The sequence below is a fragment of the Aptenodytes patagonicus genome, chromosome 13 (assembly GCF_965638725.1).
Source record: "Aptenodytes patagonicus chromosome 13, bAptPat1.pri.cur, whole genome shotgun sequence".
Classification (NCBI taxonomy): domain Eukaryota; kingdom Metazoa; phylum Chordata; class Aves; order Sphenisciformes; family Spheniscidae; genus Aptenodytes; species Aptenodytes patagonicus.
This window is the reverse complement of record NC_134961.1, coordinates 3,216,784-3,230,381: the sequence shown is the minus strand read 5'-3', so window position 1 is coordinate 3,230,381 and position 13,598 is coordinate 3,216,784. Positions and strand designations below refer to the sequence as shown.

Sequence of the window (13,598 nt, the reverse complement as noted above, 5' to 3'; positions counted from 1 at the left end):
AACTAACCTTTACTTTCATACAGGTAAAAGTTATAAATTGCAAGATCTTTATCCCACTCCACCTGAACAGAATTCTTTGAATTAATACAACACATCCCCTCCATAGATCTGTGACAGGAGCAAGCCGTTTCAGGTTAGATATCTGCCAGGCATAAAAAGAGGTTCCTCTCGGAGCCAAGATATACGCCAATTTAACTCTAAGATTTAATTTCACAATAGCAGAGATATTTGGCTACCCTGTCAGAAAATGAGCTTTGTCAGCATTTCAGATCTCAGGATGCAGAAAGCCGTTCTATCCTCTTTGAGAGGAAGGAGGAAAAAAGTTCCTCTTTTAGTCTGGGAGTAGTTTATATAGCCAGAACCAGCCTCAGAGAGACTGTCTTTACTGGCCAATTTCAATATTTTAACCCTTAGTACAACTGTGGATTTAATGAACCCCTTTAGCTTGAGGCACTAACTAGAATTTCAGTAGACAGGACAACTGTCTCGTCCACTGCACAGGTAAGATCATATCGGAGCAGAAGGTTTATTTACAATTTAGCATCCAACAGGCTACAGATCCAACTGTGCTATAGGCTTTCTACATATCTTAGAAGGTCTAAAACTGCTATAAAACAGACATCATCTAGGCAAATTATGTATTTTGGTCATTCACAATGGTCCAGAAATCATGAGGCAGTTTAAGCATTTAAACTTGGGAGATGGAAGGAAGAGAAAAGGGAACAACAACAACAAAAAAAACCCCACAAAACCACCCCAGAGGAGTTTGGGAAGGGGCTCCTGTTAAAGAAATAGGTCTGCTAGTATCCCTCATGTAATTTAAGCGATTTCTGACTTTACCCATTCTTTTCAGCTTTTTTTTTTTAACGCATCTAGTCTTTCTTGAGTTCTAAGTATACTATCAAAGAGATTGAAAGGAAGAGAAATGTAGTTTATACGGATGGAGTTTCTTACATTACAGATTCACTCCATTTACCACGCAGGTTTTTTAACACACGCCTACAAGCGTAGGAGGGAATAACAAAATAACTACATTCAGATTTTTTTGGTTCAAGAAAAACAACCAGTCATAAGAATCAAATTAGTTCTCATTCCTGCAACTGGACTGAAGATCCATTGCAGAAAAAAATTCTAGAGAAACCCCATTTTAAGATTAAAGGTCTTGATTATTCAGTTAACAAACTTAATTAAGCATCAAAAGAAACCCACCACTGATTGCTCTTGTATCGTCCTCCCATTTTCAGCTCAGTATACATACTAAGAAAACCCTACTGTTGCAATGAATAAGTCAGAGGCATCACTTGAGGTGCTTATGAGGCACTTTGAAATCAGCATAAGAGGTGGCCTTTTCTGCCAGCATAGCGCAAAAGAATGTCTTGACTCTACATACACAAAGTGGATTTGCCTCCTCAATTTCAGAAACTTCTAATTGCTAGGAACCTTCCAAATATTCCATAAACTTTCAAGCGACTGCAGCACCAGGTCCATAAAATTCTAACTAATGCAAAGTCAGATAACTAAGTCATTCACAGGAATTACCAAAAATACTGAAGTACAGCAACAAGGTCTTCCAGCTTATCATAGCACAGAGGACAGGGTTTTGCATTCCTTCACTTCAGCCAAAAACTGGGGAGAATACAAAACTATTTTCTTGCCATGTAGCCTCTAGAGCATTGCTGACCTCCTTGTACTCCCATGACACTCAGTTCTAGATCAGAGTGAGATGCGCAGGTCTCCCATACCAAATAAGAAGGTAAGATTTGGCCTGTGAATCCTACCAAAGGAAAACAGCATGCTAAACTTGATAAGCCAGCGTGAGCTGCTTCAACAGAGTACAAGGAAATTCAACATACACTTTATATTAATTTTAGTTTATACTTTATAGTAATTTTAGTTTATATTGGTACTATGCCAGTTTACATAGAGATATTTTTGTGTCTTGCAGCCAGATAAGTTAGATCTTCTTTCTTCCTTTGGCGGGGGGCGGGGGGGGGGAGGCGTTGTTTTATTCTGTTAAACAGTAATGAAAAAAACCCTTTGTTTTCTATGCAATCTAAATCTGTCTCTTCTCCCACTTCCCTCCAGTAGACTAGAAGTCTGTCAATTCATCTAGAACAGCTAAATTAAGAACCCTACCCTGTAAGTTTAAAAGCCTCTACTAATTGCTTTGTTCTCTTCTGGCAGGCTTGAAGAATTTTAATTAGTTCTTGTCATCTTTTTTTCCTACATTCTAACACACTTGAATTTGAATGCCTTTTCCTCATTAAACCTTTCAGCTGACCTACGGAAGAGGTGTGCCAAGGCTTATCCATTACTTCAAGACACTGGCTATATAAATTAAATATTTTTCTTTTTAATTCTCCCTGAAAGTTAAACACTGAAGTCCTACTAGTTTTCAGACACTTCTAATAAAGCAGGTAAAATAGGAGAGTTGCATTATATGCCAGAGACCATCACTAAGGTAACTAGCAGAAAGCAGGTGTTAAGGTTTGGAACACCAGGCTCTCAAGCAAAGACCAGAAAGTTCCTGGGGGCACTCCTGCTGATGGATCAATACAAACTCATGGCTCATTAAATAGCTCACTCACCTTATAAACAAACAGCAAGCTTTGCTAAGTCAGTTATGCTCTTGATCTGAAAGCTCTGCAGTACTCTGCCATAAAACTGATGGGGCAGAGGGGAACACGTGTATTACCTTTCCAAGATGGCTACAGTTAACATTTTCAGCTCTATACAGTAGTTGTGAAACTGCTCGTATACGAGCTGAATTGAGGATACATAAGAGCTTTATAGCGTGCACCAACAGTAGAATGATACAACTCTGTCCTGCTTTGCTTTCAGAGCAACAGCAACTCTTAGACACGCAATTCCTTGTTTTATTTTGGAAAAGCAAAACTGCCTTAAAAATACAAAGTTTAATAAAATAAAACTAGGCAGTTAATTTGATTCAGCAAACTAGTTGTTCGCTGTATCACTGTACACATTAACTGGATCACTAGAGACACGTCTCACTGGACAATGATTTCAGTGGAAGCTTTCCTTTAAGATATTTTTCACATAATTTATTTCTAACAGTAACACCCCTGTATTATGAAATGCAACGCATTTGTTTATAATTTCCTCACAAAGATTTTCACATTAGGAAGAGTTATTTTTTCCCACTTCCACAGCTGTTGGTGGTTGCTGCAAGGATTTTGAATTAGGCTCAGTTTTCATTAGAGAAACTTCTACACATCAAGAACTGCAAAAGGATTTGCATTATCATCAAATAAAGTTACCATCAAATATTAATTTTAGGGAATTAATAGAATAAGCTCTGGAAAAAGTGCCCTTAAACCAAGTACTTTTTGCTTTTGACAGCACAGGCCGTACGTCAATAGTCACCATCTCGGAGACCACTATAAAATCCAATAACGTAATGTATTGCAGTGCTGCAGTAAGCATGCTTGCTGTGCCAGTCCGTTTATATAGTTGTCTGCGTTGCTATAGATTGTTCTCAGGCACGATGAAAACACTCTGCCACAATGCCAGAGAACAAGCTGTAACACGACCACCTTTGCTTGCTGTTAACTAAAGTTATGATGATCTGCATTCCAGACTCCATCCAGAAACCAAATTTATAAGTTAAACACGGTCCAAAATTACGATGAGAAGAGAAGCTTCTCAGAGACTATACTAAGGGCAGAGCATCCTCAGGAGTCTTTTACAACCAGGTCATAGCTTAAAGCGACTGGAATAAAAGGCAAACTTAGAGCACCCTTACGCAGTTTCAAAACACTTCCTTCCTTCCCCTCCGACCACATAATTACCTCACAGATGGATTAATCACTCCAGCTCCAAGTTATTACGATATACGCCCTCGTCCAAGTATAACAATATAGTTCAACTTCATAGGGCGAAAACAAGGTAACATCTGCTTATGCTTATGCAGGCGTTTGTGTCGGATCCTCTCAACGCTTCACAGAGCGTAACCACGTCCTCCTCCTCCCTCCCTGAGGAGGTACAAACACGGGGGAAGGAGGGCCTCCACAGCGCCAGGCCTCTCCTCCCGCACGGGAATCCCCTCGGGATCCAGACGCCCTCTCCACCTCGGTAACCCCCAGCAGGAGCTCAACCCCCCTCTCGGCGGGCCGGGGCCGGGCGCCGAGCGCTGCAGCCCCACGGGGACCGGCCCTGCCCGCTCTCTCTCCGCGTGTCCCAGGCGTGGCCCCGAGCCCAAGGCGGCACGCACCGCCGGGAGCGCGGCGCGGCGCCGCTCCCCACACCGCCCGCTCCGCCGGCGGCGCCACCCCCCCCCGCCCCCGGGGCGCGGCAGAGGTAAACTGAGGCACGGCAGGGTCACCGGGCAGGCGGCGAGCGCCGCCGCCCTGCGCCGGCCTCCTGCCCCAGCAGCTACCGGAGGGATGGGGGGCGGCGTTCCCGCCCACCGCGGCCGAAAAGGCCCCCCCAGCACGGACCCGCTCCCCTCAGCCAGAGCCCCCCCATCTGCCTCCCGCCCCTCAGCGCCGCGCCGCAGCCGGAGCACCCGCCCTCAGCGCCGCGCCGCAGCCTCAGCCTCAGCCTCAGCCTCAGCCTGCGCCTCTCCCGCCTCTCCCTCACCCCGAACAAAGCCCCGCCGCGGGCTCTGCGCCGCCGCACGGCTCTTCCCGTTCCCCCCTTCACCCCCGCACCGCCAATCCACCCCCGCTGCGCCACCTGGAGCTGGGCTTGGCCGAGTCGGCCTCGGGGCCCTGGAACATGGTGGCGGACGACGGGCTCCACTCCACAGCCTCGCGCGCGGCGCTCCTCCTCGGCTGCCTGGACCGCAGGTAGCGCCGGCGGGCCCGCCCTGCCCCACCGTTGGTTGACCCAACTGCCCATCACGTCGAGCAGCCTATCGAGCGCAGCCCGCCCGGTCGACATCCCGCCTGTCCGGTGAGCCTCGCAGAGGGAGGGAAGCTTGAAAAGGGCCCGCGTCGTCATTCATCCGGGCCGCCTCCCATTGGTAAGACCGCGCGTCCGTCAGAGGGAACGGCAGAACCACACTGGCTGAGAGGCGGAGCGGGACGAGCGGGGGGAGGGCATTTAAAGGGCCCGGTAGGGCAGCGGCACCGCGACGGTAAGCGGCCGGCAGAGGGGTGCGGCGTCCGCAGCTGGCCTGGTCGTCTGCCCGCTGAGGGGGCGCGGCCCGGCCGCAGCCGCCCGCTCCCGAGGGCGGGCTCCGGAGCGTGTAGTCCCTTCCCCACGGACGAGCCCAGCCGGCCCTGCCTCCCGGGCGAAAAAGGCCGGCTTTTGTCCGCTGAGGGGGGGCGCCCTGTGGCAAGCGGCTGCCACGGCCCCGAGAGGGGTCGGCTCCGGTCCGCGCTTCAGTCGTGCTGCCCGGCCCCGGGGGCCTCATACGGGCATTTCACCCAAAAACGTCAAGGTAAAGCGAAACGCAGGAGGAAAACCACCATAAGGAGTAACCGCAGAGGCGACTTTATAACCTGGTGACTTCAGCACCGCGTCTGTTGGGAACCTCTGACGCTTCACCCAGCTTTGTCGGAGAGGAGAGGAGAGGAGAGGGTCACACCTCAGTCTCACGAAGCGCAGCTGGTGGGGAGGCAACGTGCATACACAGCTATCGACCCCAGCGTGCAACCTGACAATAAACAATCCACCTGCTAGAATTCACCTCGGTCCCTGTCCCGGGAAACGGTGTCCGTAAATCGCTCACGGCTGAAGCAGCGCTGGGCAACTGCCACGCGAAAGCCACTGGTTTCCTGGAGAACCTGCGCTCCCAGGAGCTGGTACAGTTACACTCGAGGAGCCAACAGTTGCATGGCCGTTTTAGCCAAACGTTTTTGGTTGATAGTAACATTACAAGTTAACTTTTTCAGCTGGAGATTTTACTTAATGGCTCCACAGCTTTCCATATGCCAAGAAGTAAATTTGGAAGCAGCCGTACTGCTGCTTTTGTCTTGAAGGATTAAAAAAAACCTCAAACAAAACACCACCACACCAAAAATGTGCACTCTAACTGCAACATCTTGCTTTGCTCCATTTCTTACTTTACTAATCATTTGTTACTTCCGACTCATTCCTTCTGTTTTGACAGTGTTAAGTTTTGGTCATTAAGGGCAAAATTAGATAGTCTGTGAGAAAAGAAAGTGGTAGGATTCAGTACCAGCTTTGACATAAGGTGGGAAAGAAGTGAAGGTCTCTCTTAGCTGTGAGCCTTTGTCACAGCATGGTAGAGGTGAGAAGCTGCACGGAAAGAGCTCAAACTTGGTCACGCAGTCCAGTTTTCTCAGTACACAAGTGGTAGAGATAAGTCCTCACTCTTTGGATGGAAAGGAAGCATCAAAGAATATTACTACGCGGGTTTGTGTTGAGCTTTTTAAAACGTTCCTCATTTCTTATCATCTAGTTTTAAGAACACTCTTGCACTTTCTCAACGCGTAATTAAACTAAAGCTGCCATTGCATATTGCAGAGACCAAAATCCTAAATGTGTACCAAAAGGAATTAGTTCATGACAAAGATCACAGGATAATTCAGCTTGAAAGGAACCTCAGGACTAGAGTCTAACCTCCTGCTCAAAGCAGGGTGAGCTAGATCAGACCAGCATCCTCTGGGCTTTATTCAGTTTTGTCTTGGAAAGCTCTGAAGAGAGACACTGCACAACCTCTCTGGGCAACCTGTTCCCCTGCCTGACTGTCCTCAAGGTGAAAAAGTTTTTCTGGTAGTGGCTATATAAAACGTGATGGCCTGAATACCACCTCTACATCTAAGTTCCTGCTTATCTGAAGCTGTGAAGGAAAAAAAACAACCTAGGGGAAAAAAAAACCCAAACTAAGATATACGATACCCTTTTTATTGTACCCTTTTGCTTGGTAGTTTTTTTTGTTTGTTGGTTGGTTGGTTTTTTCCTTTCTTCCCCTTGTTACAGGTGACCATGGACAAAGAGAGGACGTTCAGGACAGACAGCCCTCTGGTTTGACCCATTTCTGACGCGCACAATTAGCGGACGCTACTGGGAATGGAAGCTGCAAAGCAAAAACAAACCCAACCAAAACCTCTCACTGTGGTGAAAACCATGAAAATTCTGGGATGGGAGATGTCAGTGGAAGTTATGCCAGTGATTTCACTGAAACTAGAATTTCACCTCGGAAGGCTTGGCCTTACGGACAAATTTTTAGACACCCCCCCAGGGGCCATTGTTATGTAAATAAAGGTTAATGGAAAAATCTGATAGGGCGTGAAGGGCAAGTAACACACTGGACATAAGTTAGACCAAGTATTAGTATGTATTTATGCACAAGAATAAAAACAGCTTTACAAGTTGAATTGGAAATTTAAACAGAGGAAGTTTAACAGCTTTTGTATATTATATTAAATAACCAAAACACCTTTTTCCAAAATTGGTAAAGAATAAATAATATAATTTACAATATGGTACAAAAAATAATCAGTAAGGACAGGCATTCTGCTTTATACATACACTATATAGGTATATTTATAATCTATAAAACAAATTCACATCTCAAACAAGCCAGAAACCTTAGATGATATGGCTTAACTATTATTAAAAGAAACAGCATTAAATTTTGCTGCCAGAACCATAAGCTCTAAAGCAGTTACCATGTTTCAGTAATTAATGATAACTTATTGCCGTAGTGCTTGCCAAGGTTTCACTTAGTTAACATTTACAACTTGCTGTGAAATTAAGAGATTCAAAGGTTTGAAAAGGTTAAAAAAAAGTGCAGTACTTTCCTTATAAATGCATCCAAAGTCTGAGTGTAAAAACCAAAATGCAACGTAATTTCCACTCTGGGATCTGCGGAGTCAGTAAATGAGATGTCTTTATAGATTAGATTTGATCCAAGCCATTTAATTCCATTTAGAAATACAAAGAGGGGTGTCAAGAAAAGGCTTAACAATGCCATATTAAAACCAATTAGTATTCCTATGCTTAGTAGATTTAGTGATAAAGGATAAATGAATTGTGTGGGTAATCAGGATGCAACACCCAGCAGAAAACCCAGTTAGCGCACACATGGGTAGATCGAACTCTTAGGATGCAGTACTGCTTTTCACCCAGACTATGATGGCAACAAAGACTGAATTTTCTGCCATTCACCTTGCTGAGCTACTCAGAACTTCCTTATTATATATAGTCACTAATCCAACACGGGGAAAGCCTAGAGCAATTAATACTAGAACTGGAGGTTGTTAGTGTCCATTTGTCCTCTCCAACCACCTTACAGTGCCCCAAGAAGCTATTAAGCTAACGAAGTCCTGTTTACCTCAAAAACAATCCTGCGTGCATTTCAGTATAACTTGCTGGAATGTTTGCTTAGGATAGGCTGACATTGTTACACATACGGATTTTGTTACTTCTGTTGGGGAAGCTGAAATAATTAAAATTGAAAGAGTTTTGTGTTTTATAAAAAATATATATATACACACACACACAAGCATACATATATACGTGTGTGTGTACATATATATATAGTGTGTGTGTGTATATACATACCCCCACACACCTCCTACACCCACCCACCCCACCCCGATTTTTCACTTAGCAGTCTTAGGCACAAACTGATGATGATTAGTATTGTAAAGCACATCCACCTGAAATCTAGAACTGGTGGAATCAGAGGTGTGTTTAAGTGACCTTTCACATAATAAGGATAACAAATTCTGCATCAATTCAAAATTACCACAATGACCTACGTTATTTTCACGTTTTTCCCTGATAAGACTTACTTGTCCTGAAAGGGCTTTATTATTAAACTGCAGTTTGCAAAGCATGACATTTCTGAAACCAAATTCTGTTTCATAATAACAACTTTTAAGAGGCTGATGCCAAACACATTTCTAACCACAAAATTCTGAGTGCTGAACTGACCTCTGTCATTTCCACTTTTGTTATGACTTGGCAGTCCAAGTCTACTTGCAAAGGTTCAGGATATTAACGTTTTCTGATCTCATGGCATCGTTAAAAATAGCCACTGTGCTGACTTCATTCTGCAATTCTATTATTCCCCTATGGCAACTGAATGGGCTGAGAAAGGGCAGCTTGACAGCTCCCCGTATCAGGCGGCAGAAAGTCTTCACAGATCTTCATCGATGAAGTGCTCTGCCATATAGGCGCAGCAACACTGGCACTTATTCTAGGCAACCCAAGAGTCAAAACCAGCGTCACATCCACTCCGCTACCAGCATCGATACAGAGGAAATGCTTGTCAAGCTACGTAAATACACTGTAGACCATCAGGCTGGTCTTTCAATATTCAGAAGTTTAAGAATGAGAGTTCAGATTTTTTTTTTTAATACAGTACTTGATTAGAATGTATCAACATCTCCTCCTGCATGTCCCATAATCCACAGGTACAGTAGGAGCCCTCTACTTTTGTCCTGCAAGTCCGAAGGATTTTTGGAGGTACAGCATATAGGATAATCAGCATTACTAACGTTAAGAAGCCAAAACCAAGAGGAAACAAGCTGGGAAAGGCCGAACCAAAATACAGCTCAACTCTAAGTGAAACTTAAAAGTTTTAGAGGGAATGACTCTTGAGATTAATGGGTATCCTCTCCATACCAAGGATGAATGCTGAGAACGATACACTCCTCAGCTTCATGTTTCTGACAGCCTTCAACTTTTTGTATTCTAGGTTTACATGATTTCCTGATAATTGCATCAGAATTGTCAAACAAGGCTCTGTAAGAATAATGAAAGAGGAATAATGACAGAAGGACTTAATATCCCACATGACGTGCAGTCAGAATACAAAGTTAGCCCACAGGTATTAAATTCTCCATTCCTCTAGTCATGATTGTTTTCTTGCTAGTAATACAGGTTTGCCTCCCTGTTGGGACCATCTAATTGTACTAACGCTGTTTTTACACATCCGTATGGTTCCTACGTCGGAGGAGAATGTAGCAACCTGATACGTGGGGTCTTGGAATGTCATCCAAATCTCACTAATTTTGAGTGAAATCAGGAAAGTTGCTCTGGGCCACACAAAAGGTGCATCAGAAAACGTGTTACATTTTTCTCTTAACGACAGAAAGCATAAGGCAAACTACATAGCGGTTAAAAAAAAAATCTGCAGAAAGCAGGGTAAAGTGACTGGGAAAACAGCAAATCCAATCAGTGCATCGTGAGCAAGGTTACAAGAAGAAACTCCCAGTCAAATGCCTTGTAAAAGTAGCTAAAGGCAGGTAGAACTACATCCACCAAGTATAGTGCAAGTTGGGAAAATGAACCCCTGATAATAGCCTAAGAGATGGAGAAGTTTTGTTTATTTATTAATAATATAAAGTTGAGGTTTATATAGGACTAGTCCCTTGGATAAGTTCAGAGCTACTTAAAACGGCCAAGGGACATCCTCTTACTGGAGAAGCAGACAAGTGCTTAAAAAAAAGGGGCACAATAAAGGTATTCTCCCTCGTGACCAGCAGGAAAGGAAATAGGAAAAGTCTCCTGAGTTATAAAGGTAGAATCGACGGACAACCAGCTGTAGAGAAAGTAACTTTCTATTCCTTTGAACCCGCTGGTATCAGGATCTGGGTCTTTCAAATATTGGAACACTAACATTAAATGCATAGGGATTTAGTAGATGGAGTACCAGATCCACTAGTGCCTGGGAGTGACTATAATGAAAAATGATGCCCTGAGGTACTACAGAGCACCTGGAATTCACAGAACAAGGAGGAAATAAGGAAGGACTAAGGGCTTAAGCTAGGGCTTGACACCTCTCCTCTTCATGACACAAAACAGATCTTAACAACTTTAGCATTCACATATTATTTGTTTCTATACATGACAATATTCTTTCCTATTTCCTCTCCCAGGTAAATCCTCAGTTTTTGTGAAGAAAGATGGCAATATATACAGGTTTCCAGCAAAGCCAAGACTAATTATGACAAAGCTTTCATAATGACTCCAGTAAGCTCTTTTGCAGTGTCTCCTGACTTAAAAAGCAACCGTTCTTCAGGGAAAGCAAACAAAGCACTCTCCCACTCATGGGGTGAACTGTGCAATGCGATGAAGAATCTCAAAGGTGGAGAATATGAGTGCAGTCAGGATGATGATGACTGTGACACGTGATGGGGTTTAAAAATAGAGGAAACTCCCCAAGGATCCATGCAATACTGGGAGTAGGGTGAATCAGAGCTCCCCTACAAAACAAGAAAACAGGTACGTGCCCCTGCTGGAATGGTCAAACAACAAAACATAGCCAAAGAAACAGAATGGTCTATAAAAACGAAGCATCGTAGAGTTGCAGCGCCTTTGAAGAGAGTGCAAGAAACTTCAGTTTGACTGATTGATAAAAAGAGTGCCAACTAGGACATGTCAAGATGCAAAATGGTTCCCATACCCACCCCCACCCTTCATCCTCCAAAACTTCAATGTGGATCCCAAATCATGGCATTTTGATTACTACGCAAAAAATAATTCGCGTAGGGGAGCTTCTGGCAATACCCTTCCCTGCTTGAGCTTCTTGCTTAGGCCATTCCAAAGTACAAGTCCAGGACTGTCCCATAAACCTGCCATCTTACATCGCTGATGCAGGGGACACACCATTTCCTGTAATACTACGCCATGTTTCGTTGTTCCAAGTATATTGCACATTCCAGGACTTGCAAGTACTTCTTCAGACCTTTGAAGACAATGCTTATCTTTTAGAAAGAAGCGCACAAGACAGGGACAACTGAGCCTCAGCTGCTTCTCTGCAACCTGCCCTTGCCATGATCCAGCGCTGCAAGCTCCAACTTTAGCTGAACAGTCTACACCAGCCTGCTGGTCTCATACACTCACTGTGAGAGATCCCCAATTGGGGGACCACCTCCTCCTCCATCAAACAGAATTTCCCTGCGGGTTGGCTCAGGTATTGACAGTTCCTGGGCAAGGTCATTAAAACGAGATATGTAATCTATGCTGTTCTCATTCATCATGCAAGCCAGCTGGGAATCCACCACCTAGAAGAGAGAAGAGAGAAGAGAAGAACTACATGTCAGTGGAAATTTCACAGAACCACAGAACTGTTGAGGTTGGAAGGGACACCTTGAGATCCTTTTGTCCAACCAGCCTGCTCAAGTAGGGTCAGCTAGGACAGGTTGCCCTGGACCTTGTCCAGCCAGGTGTTGAGTTATCTCCACGAATGGAGATTCCACAACCTCTCTGGTCAACTTGTTTCAGTGTTTGACCACCCTCACATTAAAAAAGTTTTCTTGTGTTCAGGTGGAATTTCATGTGGCGTGCCTAAAATGGTGCCATATCCCATTTTCTTCTGAAGGCAGTTTGTAAGATCAAGGGCTGCAACGTCACTTCAAATCCACACAAATAAATTATGATATAATCCTTTAATTAACACACGCCTTGACAGATTCTCACCACCTAGTAAGCAGAATCTTATTTCTGCCAGGAAGTGGAGCTGTGTGTGGAGTCTGAAGCTGCCAAGGGCACATTAAAACAGCATGAGCTTGCTGCAGCTTCTGGTTACAAGGTCTGTACAGAACCTCCTTACTCAAATCCAAAGGGCAACGGAGGAATGACGTTTTCCTTCCATCAGGGCAAGCCCCCACAAAGTTACAATGTACATGATGTTACACTGAGTCAACGACTGTAAACTGTAGGACAATTAAGATTGGAAGGGAGCTGAAGAGGTCTCTAGTTCAACCTCCTGCTCAAAGCAGGTTCACCTAGGAGGACGGACCAGCTTACTCAGGGCTTTATCCATGTTAGTCGTAAAAAGCTCTGAAGACAGACGCTGCACAACGTCTCTAGGCAACCTGTTCCCCTGCCTGACTGTCCTCAGGGTGAAAAAGTTTTTCTTTATATGTAGTCAGAACCTTTCTCAGTTCAGCTTTTGCTCCGATTCCTCCCACCATGCATCACCACTCTGTGAAGGGCCTGGCTACATCTTTGTGATGACCACCCTGCAAGTACTGGCAGGCAGTTAGGTCCCTCCTGCCCCGACGCCTCCTCCAGGTTGAACAAGCCCAGTACCATCAGCCTTTCCTCACAGACGGGTGCTTCAGCCCCCTAATCATCTTGGTGGCCCTCTGCTGAACTTGCTCCAGTTTATCTATGCCTTTCCTGTATTGGGTGCTCAAAACTGGTCACAATATTCTAGACGTGGTCTCACAGCTGTTGAGTAGAGTGGGATAATCGCCACGTTGTTCAGCCTACTAGGTATTCTCCTGCTGAAACAGCCCGCGACACTGTTGGTCGTCTTAGCTGCCACAGAACATCCTGGCTCATGTTCAGCTTGCCGTCTGTCAAGATGCCCAGGTACTTCTCAGCAGAGCTGCGTCCTAAACAGTCAGTCTCCAGCCTATAGTGCTGTCGGGGTTATTCCTTCCCACGGGCAGGACTTTGCATTTGTCCTTGCTGAATTCCGTAATTTTCCTGGCAGCTCATTCCTCCAGTCTGTCTCTGTCCCTCTGAAAGGGAGCTCTGTCCTCAAGCGTATCAAAGCCTTAGTAAATGCTAGTCTTCACTCTACCCCTCCAAAAGGTTTCAAAACAGAAGGATAATTCTACCAACAGAGAAAATAACTCAGCAGCATAAGGACCTGCCGTTCTCTCAGGTAACTCAGTATTAGCCATTTCCTGCTTCTTCCTTCT

General features: G+C 44.8%; 2 protein-coding genes across 2 annotated transcripts in view; both read right to left on the bottom strand.

Annotated features, from left to right (window-relative positions):
• LOC143166675 (protein cramped-like) overlaps nt 1-4,739 on the bottom strand; it is a 60,689-nt gene extending 55,950 nt beyond the window's left edge. The window contains exons 1-2 of the mRNA XM_076351265.1: nt 4,671-4,739; nt 2,696-2,763 (exon numbers count right to left, since the gene is read on the bottom strand). Coding sequence (XP_076207380.1) covers nt 2,696-2,763; nt 4,671-4,739 — 137 coding nt within the window. The remainder of the gene's footprint in view (nt 1-2,695; nt 2,764-4,670) is intronic.
• Nucleotides 4,740-9,953: 5,214 nt separating this feature from the next.
• The window catches only part of LOC143166674 (protein cramped-like), a 60,168-nt gene continuing 56,523 nt past the window's right edge, over nt 9,954-13,598 (bottom strand). Inside the window, exon 18 of the mRNA XM_076351264.1 lies at nt 9,954-11,948. Within this exon, the coding sequence (XP_076207379.1) occupies nt 11,784-11,948 (165 nt within the window). The 3' untranslated portion in view covers nt 9,954-11,783. The remainder of the gene's footprint in view (nt 11,949-13,598) is intronic.